This window comes from Lycium barbarum, chromosome 12, assembly GCF_019175385.1.
Source record: "Lycium barbarum isolate Lr01 chromosome 12, ASM1917538v2, whole genome shotgun sequence".
NCBI classification, from domain to species: Eukaryota; Viridiplantae; Streptophyta; class Magnoliopsida; order Solanales; family Solanaceae; genus Lycium; species Lycium barbarum.
Window position 1 is genome coordinate 72,942,383 of NC_083348.1, and position 15,128 is coordinate 72,957,510.

At 31.2% G+C, this 15,128-nt stretch overlaps 1 protein-coding gene across 2 annotated transcripts; it reads left to right on the forward strand.

The window, feature by feature from the left end:
* The first annotated feature begins 8,619 nt into the window (after positions 1-8,619).
* On the forward strand, positions 8,620-14,923 carry LOC132621383 (MLO-like protein 10). 2 transcript variants are annotated; one of them, XM_060335632.1, is made up of 15 exons: positions 8,621-9,125; positions 10,496-10,553; positions 10,639-10,844; positions 11,689-11,805; positions 12,351-12,411; positions 12,524-12,612; positions 12,705-12,779; positions 12,855-12,943; positions 13,069-13,118; positions 13,239-13,279; positions 13,355-13,528; positions 13,753-13,788; positions 13,905-13,972; positions 14,082-14,142; positions 14,250-14,923. In XM_060335632.1, exons 1-15 carry the CDS (start codon positions 8,997-8,999, stop codon positions 14,664-14,666), a joined length of 1,671 nt encoding a protein of 556 aa, XP_060191615.1. In that variant the 5' UTR covers positions 8,621-8,996; the 3' UTR covers positions 14,667-14,923. The 2 variants fall into 2 exon arrangements, with proteins under 2 accessions (XP_060191616.1, XP_060191615.1); XM_060335633.1 differs by lacking the exon at positions 11,689-11,805 and having other exon boundaries at positions 8,620-9,125.
* Positions 14,924-15,128: the final 205 nt, after the last annotated feature.

Sequence of the window (15,128 nt, forward strand, 5' to 3'; positions counted from 1 at the left end):
TTTTTCTTATATACTTTATAAATATAAACGCTTAAGGTGGACGAACACAACAACAATAAGTTGTGCAAAAAGCAACTGAAATTGTACTCTAAGCAAGACTAACATGTGTACATTTCAGAAGTTGAACATTAATTCTACCTCGTGTGTGTTTACTTTTTAAGTCCCCATGGGTCCGCGGTGTCTTAATTGTCCTTTCAATTGGCATATACTCCCTCTGTCTCAATTTAAGTGTCTACATTTTCCTAGACATGGAGTTTAAAAAATAAAGATAGAATTTTGAATCTTGTGATTCTAAATTAAAAATGTGTATAATATAATAAAATATCCTTTGAATCTTGTGATTATAAACTTGACATACAGGATATTTGAATTGTTAACTTACTAAATATAAAAAGAGGCGGACATAACCAAAGACAATTTTTTTTTATTTGACAACAAACGCCCAAGGTGGACGAACACAACAACAATAAGTTGTGCAAAAAACAACTGAAATTGTACTCTAAGTCTGCACTAACATGTGTACATGTCAGAAGTTTAACATTAATACTATCTCTTGTGTGTTTACTTTTTAAGTCCCCACGTATTTGCGGCGTCTCAATTGTCCTTTCATTTCCTTCATTTGGCATATACTCCCTCTATCTCAATTTAAGTGTCTATGTTTGACTAGACACGGAGTTTAAGAAATAAAGATATACTTTTGAATCTTGTGATTCTAAATTAAAAATATGTCTAATATAATAAAATATCCTTTGAATCTTGTGATTATAAACTTGACATATACGATATTTGAATTGTCAACTTTACTACTTATTAGAAGCACGAGTTGGGGCCATTTTGGTCGTCTGCTTCGTCGTCATCAACAAACAAACAAAAAAAAGCAGACGTTGTCATCCAAAAAAAAAAATGTGGGCCCCACCTAAACATCAACCAATATTAAAAAAAAAGTGTGGGCCCCAACTAAATCAAGCAATATTAAAAAAATGAATCCCATATTAAAAAACAAACAATGTAAAAAAAAAAATGCATCTCATATTAAAAAATCAAACAATATTTATGTAATTTCCAAAGTATCTCATTAAATCAATAATGATGGATTCATTGCCACATGCGTATCAATCCATTAGTGGGAGCAAATGAAATTATTGTACAGCAACATACTTAAAATACTTATATATTAAAATAAGATAGAATTTAATTACTTTTTCATTTTTATCCTTACTCTAATAAATGTGAAAAGAGATTAATATCAAATGGAGATCAAATAATGAATAAGGTAAATTAGTCAAATTATAATTCTATTTCACGTTTCCTTAAAAAACCATGCAAAACACAACATGACAAGTAAAATGAACTAAACCGAGAATATTTACCAAAAAATAAAAAATAGCATTTCTTCGTTTAAATAGAAAATCAATTTCTACTTTGTTTCGTTTCAAACATGTAAAATTAATTTAATAATTAGAATTAGAATTATTCAAATCAAAATTTGACACAAAATAATAAGTATTTACACCTTTAAATTAATCGAATTAAAATTGAAAGTATCAATTGATGCTTAAATATTGCTATTGTTTTATCTCAAAGAGAGGAAAATAGTTTTATTTTAAACAAGTCTTCTCTCTTAAAAAGTATTAATAAATTTTCGTAGCAAACACGAATGTAATAAAGTTTTAGATACGGAGCACAAAACCCATGCTTCGTGTGTGTATATATATAATCACTATCCAAATACAACTACATATACATAGATACAATATAATCTAAAGTTTTGGGCCCATGCGCAGCATGGGCATAGACCACCCATGCTTCGTCGTCCATTTCCACTGAAAAAAAAAGTGTGGGCCCCACCTAAACATCAACCAATATTTAAAAAAGTGTGGGCCCCAACTAAATACCAACCAATATTAAAAAAAAAAAAAAAGTGGAACCGCCATCTCCAAACTCACGGAAAAAAAAGTGGACCCCATATTAATAAAATCAAGCAATATTAAAAAAAATGAATCCCATATTAAAAAAAAAACAATGTCAAAAAAAAAGTGCATCCCATATTAAAAAACTATTCTTCATTTAAATAGAAAATCAAATTTCTACTTTGTTTCATTTTAAACATGTAAAATTAATATAATAATTAGAATTATCCAAATCAAAATTTGATAAAAAAAAATAATAGGTATTGTTTAGGTCCAATCTACATACATTAACAATAGAATATTTTACACCTTTAAATTAATCGAATTAAAATTCAAAGTATCAACTGATGCTTAAACACTGTTATTGTTTTATCTCAAAGAGAAGAAAATGGTTTCCTTTTGAATAAGTCTATTAATAAATTTTTGCCAACTTTTTGGGCCCCAACTAAACATCAACCAATATTAAAAAAAAAAAAAAAAAAAAAAAAAGTGGAACCACCATCTCCAAACTCACGGAAAAAAGTGGACCCCATATTAACAAAATCAAGCAATATTAAAAAAAATGAATACCATATTAAAAAAAAATGTAAAAAAAAAGTGCATCCTATATTAAAATATAAAACAATATTTATGTAATTTCTAAAGTATCTCATTAAATCAATAATGATGGATTAAAAAAGTGGACCCCATATTAACAAAATCAAGCAATATTAAAAAAATGAATCCCATATTAAAAAAACAAACAATATCAAAAAAACAAAAGTGCATCTCATATTAAAAAATCAAACAATATTTATGTAATTTTCAAAGTATCTCATTAAATCAATAATGATGGATTCATTGTCACATGCGTATCAATCCATTAGTGGGAGCAAATGAAATTATTATGCAGCAACATACTTAAAATACTAAATGTGAAAAGAGATCGATGTCATAAAAGAAAAAATAATATTAAATGGAGATCAAATAATTAATAAGGTAATTTAATCAAATTATAATTCTAATTGACGATTTTTCTTAAAAAATCGTGCAAAAGAAAACATGACAAGTAAAATGAGTTAAACCAAAAATATTTACCAAAAATTAAAAAATAGTAGTTTTTCATTTAAATAGAAAATCAAATTTCTACTTTATTTCATTTTAAACATGTAAAATTAATATAATAATTTGAATTAGAATTATCCAAATCAAAATTTGATAAAACATATTAGGTATTGTTTAGGCCCAATCTACATACATTAACAATAGATTATTTTACACTTTTAAATTAATTGAATTAAATTCAAAGTATCAACGGTTTCCTTTTGAATAAATCTATTAGTAAATTTTTGCCAACTTTGTATTCGTAGTAAACACTAATATAATAATGTTTTGGATACGAAGCACAAACTACAATGTTATATTAATCGTGTTTTAAACAATATATATATATATATTACTTTACTACTATATAGAAGAGTCAGTTTATAAGCAAGATCGTCGTCCGTCCTTTGGTCCCACTTTTTTATTTAAGGGCAAAAAAATCCTTTGTGGTCCCACCCACTTTTTTATTTAAAGCCAAAAAAATGACATTTTATACTTTATATTACCAACTCTTTTAAAAAGTAGATAGAAATACTTTATTATATTTCTATTTTTCTACTATATAGAAGCATCAGTTTACCCATGCTTTGTCGTCAGTCACTCTTAAAAAAAATGCTTCTATAAAAAAAGTGCTTCTATATAGTAAAAAAAAAAAGGTGGACCCCACCCTCTCCAAACTCATTAAAAAAAGATTGATCCCGCCATCTCCAAACTCATAAAAAAAGTGAATCCCATATTAAAAAAAAAACAATGTCAAAAAAAAAAATACGTGCACCCCATATATTAAAAAATCAAACAATATTCATGTAATTCCCAAAGCATCCTTATCAAGTCAATAATAGTGGATTCATTGCTACATGCGTATTAACCCATTAGTGGGAGCAAATGAAATTATTGCACAACAAAAAATATGGACCCCATATTATTGTTTTTCTTCAAAAGGTTTAGTAGGCAAATACATACAATTTTCTTTCTTTTCTTATATTAGCCTGAGATCTAATCTAGATATATAATTGTTGTATTTGCTATTCCGCCATGTCATTTATTTGTTATGATTGCTAAAATAAATATACTTAAAATATTTATATTTTAAAATAAGATAGAATTTAATTACTTTTTCATTTTTATTCTTACTCTAATAAATGTGAAAAGAGATTAATATCAAATGGAGATCAAATAATGAATAAGGTAAATTAGTCAAACTATAAATCTAATTCACGTTTCCTTAAAAAACCATGCAAAAGACAACATGACAAGTAAAATAAACTAAACCGAGAATATTTACCAAAAATTAAAAAAATAGCATTTCCTCGTTTAAATAGAAAATCAATTTCTACTTTGTTTCGTTTCAAACATGTAAAATTAATTTAATAATTAGAATTATCCAAATCAAAATTTCATAAAAAATAATAAGTATTTCACACCTTTAAATTAATCGAATTAAAATTGAAAGTATCAATTGATGCTTAAATATTGCTATTGTTTTATCTCAAAGAGAGGAAAATAATTTTCTTTTAAACAAGTCTTCTCTTTTAAAAAGTATTAATAAATTTTCGTAGCAAACACGAATAGAATAAAGTTTTAGATATGGAGCACAAAACCCATGCTATATATATATATATATATATATATATATATATATATATATATATATATATATATATATATTATCACTATCCAAATACAACTACATATACATAGATATACTATAATCTAAAGTGTTGAGCCCGTGCGCAGCACGGGCATAGACCATCTAGTACTAAATATAAAAAGAGGTAGACATAACCAAAATAAGACAAATTTTAACAACAATTGAGAAATTAAGGGGAAAAATAAGAGGAAAAGAAAAAAATATGAAGACTCATTAAGAAGAATCGCAGTATCCTTTGCAAAATATACAAACTATAAAGACTAGCAAAATTGAATAACCAAATTAATCATATAGGACCCCGTGCATCGCACAGGCATAGTTTGCTAGTTGTAATAAAAACTTGGACTAAATTAGGACACAAAGCAAAATAATTAGCTAGATCTTCCAAGTTTCTTTTCTCACCATCTTTGCTCATTTATTATTGACTATTTCAATCATATTATGATTTCAATTTTCGAATTCTCCACCCGTGTAGTTTTATATAACAGTAAAGAAAGTTTTTTTTTATATATATAATAATAATAGGAGGGCACTACCTAATGGCGCAATTATGCCTTTTTTTTAAAGAAATATTTTTGAAACTATAATTTTATTATCAAATTTCTATGGCTGTAAAAAAATGTTATTAAAAGTACAACGGTTAAAATTTTATATTAAAGTAATTAGAAATTTAGAAATTAAAAGTGTCTTCTTTAAAACGGTCTTGCAAGAAAATAATATGTAACTGGTGGATATAAGAAATTAGCCAACCATGTTATTTGACTGGTTCGCCAGTAGGATATATAATCGCCTAAACTTCTTTTTGTCTTTTAATGATAAATGGAATATTTTTCTAAAAAAAGACTGCAAAGACAAAAATCAACTAAGTAAAGACGTGATGAAAAGAAGAACGCAGTTTTACTCGTTTTAATTGGGTCATCGTCTACGTACATCTTTCGGGGCATTCTTTAAAAATTCTAGCATTAAGTTGTTATAATAGAAAGTTTCAACTGGTTTTTTCTTTTTTGTCGTGATATTTTAAAATTAATTACAGATGATTTTAGTTGAGTTACTGATCTCTACTTTAGAAGATGAACATTATATACAATTAATTTGTCTTTCTTCTTATAATAAAAATATATATAAAAAGACAACTAGATTTTCGGGCTAGTGATACCGAGTCAAAGTCAAAAGAAGAATTAGATTCCAAAAGAATTATTGGACGGCCACCAATGTATATAAAGCAACCAATATTATAGAAAACGTCGATAAATGATTGTAATTTCTTTATTCAACCAAATCTCCAGCATTGTTAAAAGGGCAACAACATTGTCATTATAATTTTATTGCATGCAGTGTATAGAGTCAATCTTATTGGTCCAAAGCAAAATAGCCAAAAGCACATACTTGACTTTGCAATCACAAATGGGAATGCCTTATGCTCAATATCTATTTAGGTTTAAATATTGTAAGAACAAGTACGTTGTCATTTAAAAGACAATTAAAAGTAATTATCTATGAAACTGAACTAATAACCTAAAGAACAAAAGAGAACACGTTCTGCTAAAGAAGTTATGTGTCAGAAAAAGCAAAAAACGCAAAGTGGACCGGACAAAGAAAATCAAACTCCAAAATATCAATATCAAATATAAACAAATACTCCGTACCCTTTTTCCACATTAGTTGAATGAAGTAGTCAGCTACTCAGCTCCCATGTGCAACCATATCTAATTCTCCCACGTTTTCACCATCACAAAAATTCGTGTTCTGCAAATAGCATGTAGTTAATGGCATTAAGTAGCTCATTTTTATTTGTTCATTATATTAAAAATAAAATTTTAATTTTATGAGTTAATTTTAAAATATTAAGAGAAAAATAATTTATTTATTTATTTTATACTTATCATTAACTACTCATTTTGCAAATAATTTCTCACGTATATTGAGATTATAAACCATTTAATATAATTATTAAGGTAAAATATGCATTTAATTTTTTGTAAGAAAATGCAGAGTCTATTGTGAACAAGTACAAATAAACGGAGGGAGTAGAGTAACACTATGCAATATGTGCTAGTATATATGCATACATCTTAAAAATTATTTAAATTTAAATTTAAATTTAATTAATTTCCCTACTAATGCAATTTGGGAAGTCCCGTTTGATTGGATAATTGTGGTAAAAAGGGAAGGTAAAACTGCCGTTCTTTGAGAGAAACTATAAACTGACTATCTCCATTAATACTCATTTATTATTTTGTCCATAAATTATCTTCGATTGAAAACCAACCTCCTCCTCCTCCCTGTCTCTTTTTTGGTCATGTAAATAATGGGCAGGTATTTACATGATCAAATTATACAAAAAAATAATTGTAAATAATTCTAGTTAATAATATTAGTGATAATTTCAAATAAATGATATATAATCTATTATAGCATGTTAAATTGCGCTGATAGTATAAAAGATTCATTATACCGAATGAATTTGTTTGGCATAATATTTCATTGATTCCTAATTCAATTCCCAACGAAAAATTAGGGACCCGTTTGGCCATAAAAAATATTCACTCCCCCCCCCCCCCCCCCCCCTTTCATTTATTTCAAAATTACTATTTGGCTATGACAATTCCAAATCCAATTTGTTTGATCGAATGCACTCCCTCTGTTTCAATTTGTTTGTTTTATTTTCTTTTTTAGCCTGTTTAAAAAAATGTCCCTTTCCTTTTTTGGCAATAACTTTTCACATGACATGTTTAAGATCGAAAATATTTTAGTACATCGTTCATATTTTTAGTTTAAGACCACAAAATTTAAAAGTCTTTTTGATTTTCTTAAACTCCGTGATAAATCAAAATCAGACAAACAAATTAAAACAGAGAGATTATTTAAATTCTCCTTTGATTTCATTCTTGGATAACGGTATCTTGGGCAGTAATTACACTTCGCCAAGTGGACCATTCTTCTTCAACTAAATAAAGCCTACGCCAAATAAACATTCACGAGACTAATTGACGTGGTCTTCTCTTCCTATAATAAACTAACAAGTCAAACAACGAAGTAAATGCTTTCCCATTCTCGTATTTCTTGCGAGTTACGACTATGTTTTTCACGTCACTTCAATGTTCATTAACACAAAGTTTTATTTCAAATACACTAAGTTTTATTTCAAATACACTTTCTTAGATCGAATATACTTATTCAAACTTGACCAAGTTTAATCTTTCAAATAGGATTTGAAAAGGTAAAGTATCATGTCCTCTCCTATGCACTTCCACTTTTTTGTTATTAATAATATACTGATATGATAGGAATTCATGCTAAACCTCCCGATACCATAAAAGGATGTTTGACCAAACTTCCCAAAACTACTTCTTTTAAAAATTCTTTAGTCAAAATATTTAATTTGAACTCCTTTTAGAGAATAATAATTTGTATTTAGTCAATTCATTTGAGAAGTATCTTTTATTTTTATTTTTTCATTTGATAAACAAATTGTATCTGATCAATTTTTTGAAAAATGCTTTTGAGGGTCAAATTAGCAAAAAAAAAAAAAAAAGGCTTTTAATATACAAAAAACACATTTCTTTTTTGGCCAGACATCTCGATTTTTAAAAAATAAAAATATTCCTTCCGTCGAGTTTTACTTGTCCACAATATTCAAAATGAATATACACTTTTACTTGTCCGGTTTGAAAAATCAAGAGATAATTTGTCATTTTATACTTATTTTACCCTTATTATTAATTAATAAAATAGTTTCTAATTCATTTTCCACATATAATTATTAAGCGTGATATAATAAAATTATCATTTTATCTATTGTTTTAAGGAGCGTGTCAAATTAAATGTGGATGAAAGAAGTAATATGCAAGCACTTCTTAATTAAAGCTATCCCTTCAGTAATTTCACATAAAATCTTATCTCCCTATTAACTTTTACCGTTACAAAGATTAAATTTTATAAAACCGTGGACTTTGTTTGTTGTCCCCTCAACCTCTGTTACTAGACGTGAGAAATACTACCAACTTGTCTAAACAAATCATAATCTAAAATATTGTACTTTCTATCTTCAATTCGGCTATCCGTGTTCTTTGTTTTGGCTGATTGTTAGATAGTACCTACCAAGTCATAACTACTAGTAGCAATTCTCTAAGTTATAGTACCTACCAAGTCCTAATTACTAGTAGCAATTCTCTAAGTTCCTTTTCATATTTGTAGAACTCAGTTTCTCGAAAAGACAATATATCTATAAATGCATGTTTTTGCAATATCTTGAGAGTACAAACTCAGATTCTTTTTGGACACCCTTTTATTTTCTTGAATTATTCATACCAAGATAGTGAAATTTTGTTAGGGGGCTAAGACGCTAAGTAATGGCAGGTGGGGATGAAGGAACATCAAGGCAACTTGATCAAACACCAACTTGGGCTGTGGCTGGTGTTTGTGCAGTTATAATTCTCATTTCTATTGCCTTGGAAAAGATTATCCACAAACTTGGAACGGTATGATTTTGCTAAAAATATAATCTTTGTTTGTTTACCCCCTCCTCGTTGACCTTCTTGTTTTGCTTTTAGGAAGAGCAATTCTTGAATTTTGTGTTTATGTTCCAGCAAAATATCCTGGTTTCAGTGCAAAGATGTTATCTTTATCTAGTTACTTTTCACCCTTAATATTTTTGTTCTTTTGTTGAGATTTCTTGGCCAGGAGCTTTTAAGTGGGGCCTGTAGTAGTTCCTTTTTTTATTGTTTTGGTCTCAAGAGTTTTAATTTGCAGCTATGTTGATAGTTGACTTGTTAATTTGCAAAACCTAAAGTCTTGCCTTGCCAAATTGGAAGTGAAATCATGTTATTCTCCAACTATAAACTCTAGAACCTACAAACTGTTCTTGATTGCTCAGATGCTTGTTGCCAAATATTGCTGTCTTTTTTATAACGATGGTGACCGAGCCTGCTTGCGCGCATCTTAAGTATTACACCGTTATTGGCTATAAAGTTTGAAGGGGTCATCACAAGAGTGAGAATTGTGGGAGTAGATATAGAGGAGTTTAGCTCGTGTTTGCTTACCTGGCATAGATGAGTTAGCCATTAGTGAATCCCTAATTTGTCCTAAAAGGTGTATGTTTGGACAAAGGACTGAAGTGGATCCAAATGAAGCGGCATTGGTATTGAGGATTCATATAGCCAAACCAGTCTAGAGGGTCAATGGTTGTTGTGTTTCTATTGGTGTAATACTAACTCTCGAATCTATTGTTTTTGAGAAAGCTTTAGTCTTTATATGTGTGTTTCCGAGATAATTTGTTTTAGTACTATTGCTCTCTTTGCATATGAAAAAAAGAAGTAGGAAGAATACTGATTCCTTTGTTGGAATTATTTGTGCACCTTTAAGTGGTTTTGCGCATATTGGTTCCTTGGACAACATAGCTTTCTGATTGTTGTAATTGGACGTTCTTTTGCTTGCATTTATCTTAAATTAAAAAGCGTTAAAGGTCTCTTTCCGCATCTTATTTAAATTTGACCAATAAACCCGGGACAAGAGTGAAAAATAATACAATGTTTGTGTTATGCCTTGTGAACTTATTCCTTTGTGCTGCAGAAAATATCAATAAAATCGACTTCAGATTTATTTTTCGTCCTTTCATTTAATTGTAATAACTTGCTCTCTTTTTCTTCTTCTCTTTTTCCTTTTGATAGCATTTTATACTAAAAAAGTTTGCTCTGATATTACACTGATACAGAAGCTTGTTGTCTTATACTTTTTACTTTTCACAACTTATTTGTATTGCCTGAGTTGATGTAGTATCTCAGCTCATTTAATGCCTTCTATTCTAGTTCTAGAAAATATTAATAATTGACACAATGCAATCTTTGCTCAGTGGTTGACTGACAGGCATAAAAAAGCTCTCTTTGAGGCTTTGGAGAAGGTTAAGGCCGGTAAGATTTTGTGTTCTCCTCTTCTTATCATATTTTTTTAGAGTGAACTTGTTTCCATTTTGATTGAATGCTCTAATTATTGCAGAGTTGATGGTTCTCGGTTTCATCTCGTTAACCCTTGTATTTAGTCAATATTACATTGCTGGAATTTGTATCCCCCCAAGTGTTGCTGATACAATGCTTCCATGCCCTGCGGTGCACAAAGCTGCCGACAAGGAGGAGGAACACCGTAGGAGACTTTTATGGTACGAGCGTAGAATTTTGGCTGGTGCACAGCCTGAATGCAAAGAGGTAATGTGTACATCACCCTTGATAATATGGGTAAAACTTCACTCATGTATTTAGTTGCGCTTTTAGTAATTAACTAATCCTTTCTTGAATTAGATATGGTGACAAGACTAAATGTTTTTCACTTTTATCAATTGACCTAGACAATGAGATATTCTGAGCAAACCTACTAAAAGTTCTCCCAAACTCCCTTAGGATTTTTGTCTCTTCAATTCATATAAATAGACAGTTCAAATAACGTGATGTTATCACTAAAAAGAACTGCAAAAGAAATTTTACACGAAGCTCCTTCAGTTCATTTGGTGTATGACAAGTTGTCTGCATTACACTCGTGTAGCCTAATCAAAATTAGAAACACTTAGCTTTTTACCATCACTGTTTTACTCTATGATTGTCCTGTCTGACGTTGGTTGAAAGCATTGATATAACTAGCTGATATCTGTAAGATCCATCCAAAATGATTGTTCTGCTCCGTCTTCTGTAATGCAGTAGTACGTCAACAGCTCCCTAGGTGGTCGGTGGAGGGGTTTGGCTATCAGATTGAATGTGCAATATGTTAGCAGAAATTTTGTGACACCATTAAAAGCACCATGTATGTGCTTCAAATGTCTTAGACTACGAGCTTCTAAAAGTTGTTAGGTCAGCTTAGGTTTTGGGTAAATTTTTCATGTAAAAATAATATTTGAAGGCAAAGTTGTTCTACCAGATGCTGCATCCTTGCATTCCTAGCACTATGTTCCGGCCCTTCCTTTTCAGCTATATTTTGGATCTTTATGTTGTACTACATATTAGCATTAACAGCATGATTTATTTTCTTCGCTAAACTAATCTAAAGTATTCCTAACAGGGACGTGTCCCTCTCATTACTGTTGACGCACTGCATCAAATACACATCCTTATTTTCTTTTTGGCCGTCCTTCATGTGTTATACAGTGCTATTACCATGTGGCTGGGAAAACTTAAGGTAATTCATGATATACTTTATTTAGCTACTCTGCTTTTATGCTTTAGATGCCATCTATACTGCTTCTTAGGTAATCCGGAAAAGTTGTAGATGCCAATTATTGACTGCAATTTTAGTAGTTTTTCAATTAATTCACAAGATCAATCAAATTTCATGGGCATTCAATACCTGGTGGTATTAATGGAAGGATGCAAAGTTAATATGACACAGTAAAAAATGTTAGGAGATTAAGTTGCATGACGAACTGGTCTTGGTATGACAGAAAAGTGTTACGACAACAACATACCCAGTGTAATCCCACAAGTGAGGTCTGGGGAATGATACAAAAGTGTTCAACTTCAAATTATTTTATGACAGTTAATTGTTTGGATCATTCAAATTGTTTTCCCTAAAATTTCTGCTGCTATACTCCTAGCTAAAATTGACCAACTGCCAAGGCTCAAATTTGTTACTGGAATTGACCGCTTGTCTAGAGTAATAGACTATTTTATGATGCTTTTATGGTAATAATCCATTTGCTAAATTCCTGAAACTTTGTTCTTCAGATTCGTGGCTGGAAACGTTGGGAGCAAGAGACTTCAACCCATAGTTACGAGTTTTCAAATGGTATGCATTTGCTTGCTGTACAGCCAAAACTTTGTACTGTTGCTTGCTCTCTCTATTTATTTGCTCATTTGGTTCTGAGTCTCTCACTATGTTTCTAACTTGGGACTTGCAGATCCTTCAAGATTTAGACTTACTCATGAGACATCTTTTGTCAGAGCGCATACTAGTTTCTGGACAAGGATCCCGATATTCTTTTACATTGTGAGAAATTAATACGATGTGAATTGCATAGGTTTGTAGCTGAAGGCCAATTAGTGTTAAGGTGACTGATTGTTGCAACTTAATTCATGCAGGGATGCTTCTTCAGACAATTTTTCAAGTCTGTCAGTAAGTCAGACTACTTGACCCTGCGCAATGGTTTTATCAGTGTGAGTTTTCTTTGTGCTCTGTTCTGTCTTTATAATTCTTTGTTTCCCAAGAAACTAAAAATGCTCCTTGTGCAGGTTCATCTAGCTCCTGGAAGTAAATTTAACTTCCAAAAGTATATCAAGAGGTCATTAGAGGATGACTTCAAGGTAGTTGTCGGTGTCAGGTAGCTAGATCTGCTATTTTCTCTCTCAATCTCTTTCAGCATATTATGTGTGTGCATGTGCGTAACAATTAGAATAAATCGCCTTGCTCTCTGATTGGCTTTTACTTGTTTTTTTTTTCCGGCAGTCCAGTTTTATGGGCATCATTTGTGCTTTTCTTGCTTCTAAATGTTAGCGGTAAGTCATTTTCTGTGGTGGAATCTATTTCTGGAAATTGTTTAAGTCTTCTGTTTCAGTCACTACCAATTCAGTCTGAGTGCAGTTTTCACATAATCTGAAATTATTTGACCATTGCAGGGTGGCAAGCATTATTCTGGGCATCCTTAACTCCTCTAGTTGTAAGATTCTTGTCCATTATTATCCATCTTCCTGAGTTATTTTTAGGGGAATTCTTGTGACGAAATCTTTGACAGATTATTTTAGCTGTTGGAACAAAGCTTCAGGCGGTTTTGACTAGGATGGCCCTTGACATCACAGAGAGACATGCAGTAGTTCAAGGCATCCCTCTTGTACAAGCCTCAGACAAATATTTTTGGTTTGGTCGACCACAACTGGTTCTTCACTTAATCCACTTTGCCTTGTTTCAGGTTTGTATTTCCAGTTTGCAGAATTCTAAATAAGTAATATTCGTAAAACCAGAGGGCTGGCATATCTTTTTGTTTCAACTTTGCAAGTACATAGTTTCCATAAAATAAGTCACAAGAAATGGTGCGCCGAATAGTTTGCTTTTCAGATCTTAATCTCTATATATTCCTTGGCTAAACTTTCTTTTTGGCTCTTATCTAATACTAATATAACTTTAACTTTGCAGAATGCGTTCCAGATAACATATTTTCTGTGGATATGGGTAATAATTCTTCTCCCTCTAACAAAGATCAAATTCTGATATTGCAAGATATTCTTTTTCTTTTACTTTGTGCCATAAAACTATTGTTAGAGATGAGGATTCTATTTTTTCTGTAGTATGAGTATGGGCTAAAATCTTGCTTCCACGAGGCGTTTGAGCTGGTCATTGCAAAAATTGTTGTAGGGTATGTTTGTTGCTACAAAAACACACTTTTCGTAAATTCATTATCTTAGTTCCTAAGCTTCACGAATCCAGCTTCCTCTTGTTAAATCAAATTTTCCGTTATATTACAGGGTGGGAGTCTTATTCGTATGCAGTTATATCACTCTACCGCTTTATGCCCTTATAACTCAGGTACCAGTACAAACTTATCTCTCGAAAAATAGCCTAATTATATCTACATTTTATTTCATGCCATATAAACCAATAGCATAATTGATAAATCATTGGCCTTTCTACAGATGGGATCCCATATGAAAAAATCTATCTTTGATGAGCAAACCTCTAAGGCACTGAAGAAGTGGCATATGGCTGTGAAGAAGAAGAAGGGAGCGAGGGGAGATAGGTCTCCTACCCGAACGCTGGGTAATGCAAGTCCAAGGTCCACAATGAGCTCGCCCTTGCACCCAGCTGGCCCTGGTCTTCATCGGTTCAAAACTACCGGTCACTCAGCACGTTTGCAGGGCTACATCAGTGATCAAGAAGCATCGGACCTTGAAAACGATCCAAGAACACCGATGAATCGTGCAGAGACTGCAACTACACGTATGAATATTGATCATGATGACACAGAAATTCATGTGCCTGTTCCTCCAAATGGAGAGTCTACTAGGAATGAAGATGACTTCTCATTTGTGAAGCCTGCTCCTCAAAGGTGAAAAGGAAGTAGGTAGCCAACTAGGTTGGCACCTCTTTTTTCACCTTTTCCTTTTCCTTTTCCCCACTTTTTCCTCAAGTCATATCAATGTGCTCATACTTTTTAGGTATATCATATAAGCAGTTAGCAGTTCCTTGGCACATATAGGTGAATTCCTTGTATATTTTTTACATGAAATTTCCATGTAATGATCTCTAACACAATGTGTAATTGCTTGCCTTCATAAGATTTTTTATTGATGGTTACCAACTTTAATAAGGTTAAAACTTGAAAAGAATGTCGTAAGTCACAAATGTTAGGGGATTTCTTTCCATTTGCCTAAACTTTCATTGGTAGAGCTACCCGGTACTTGTGTTTGGGTAGAAGATATCCGCTGAAATAGTAGAGGTGTGTGCAAACTAGTCTAGATACCACCGTTATGAGAGGAAATGGTAGCTGGTGCGCGAAGCAAGTCTGCATCAGT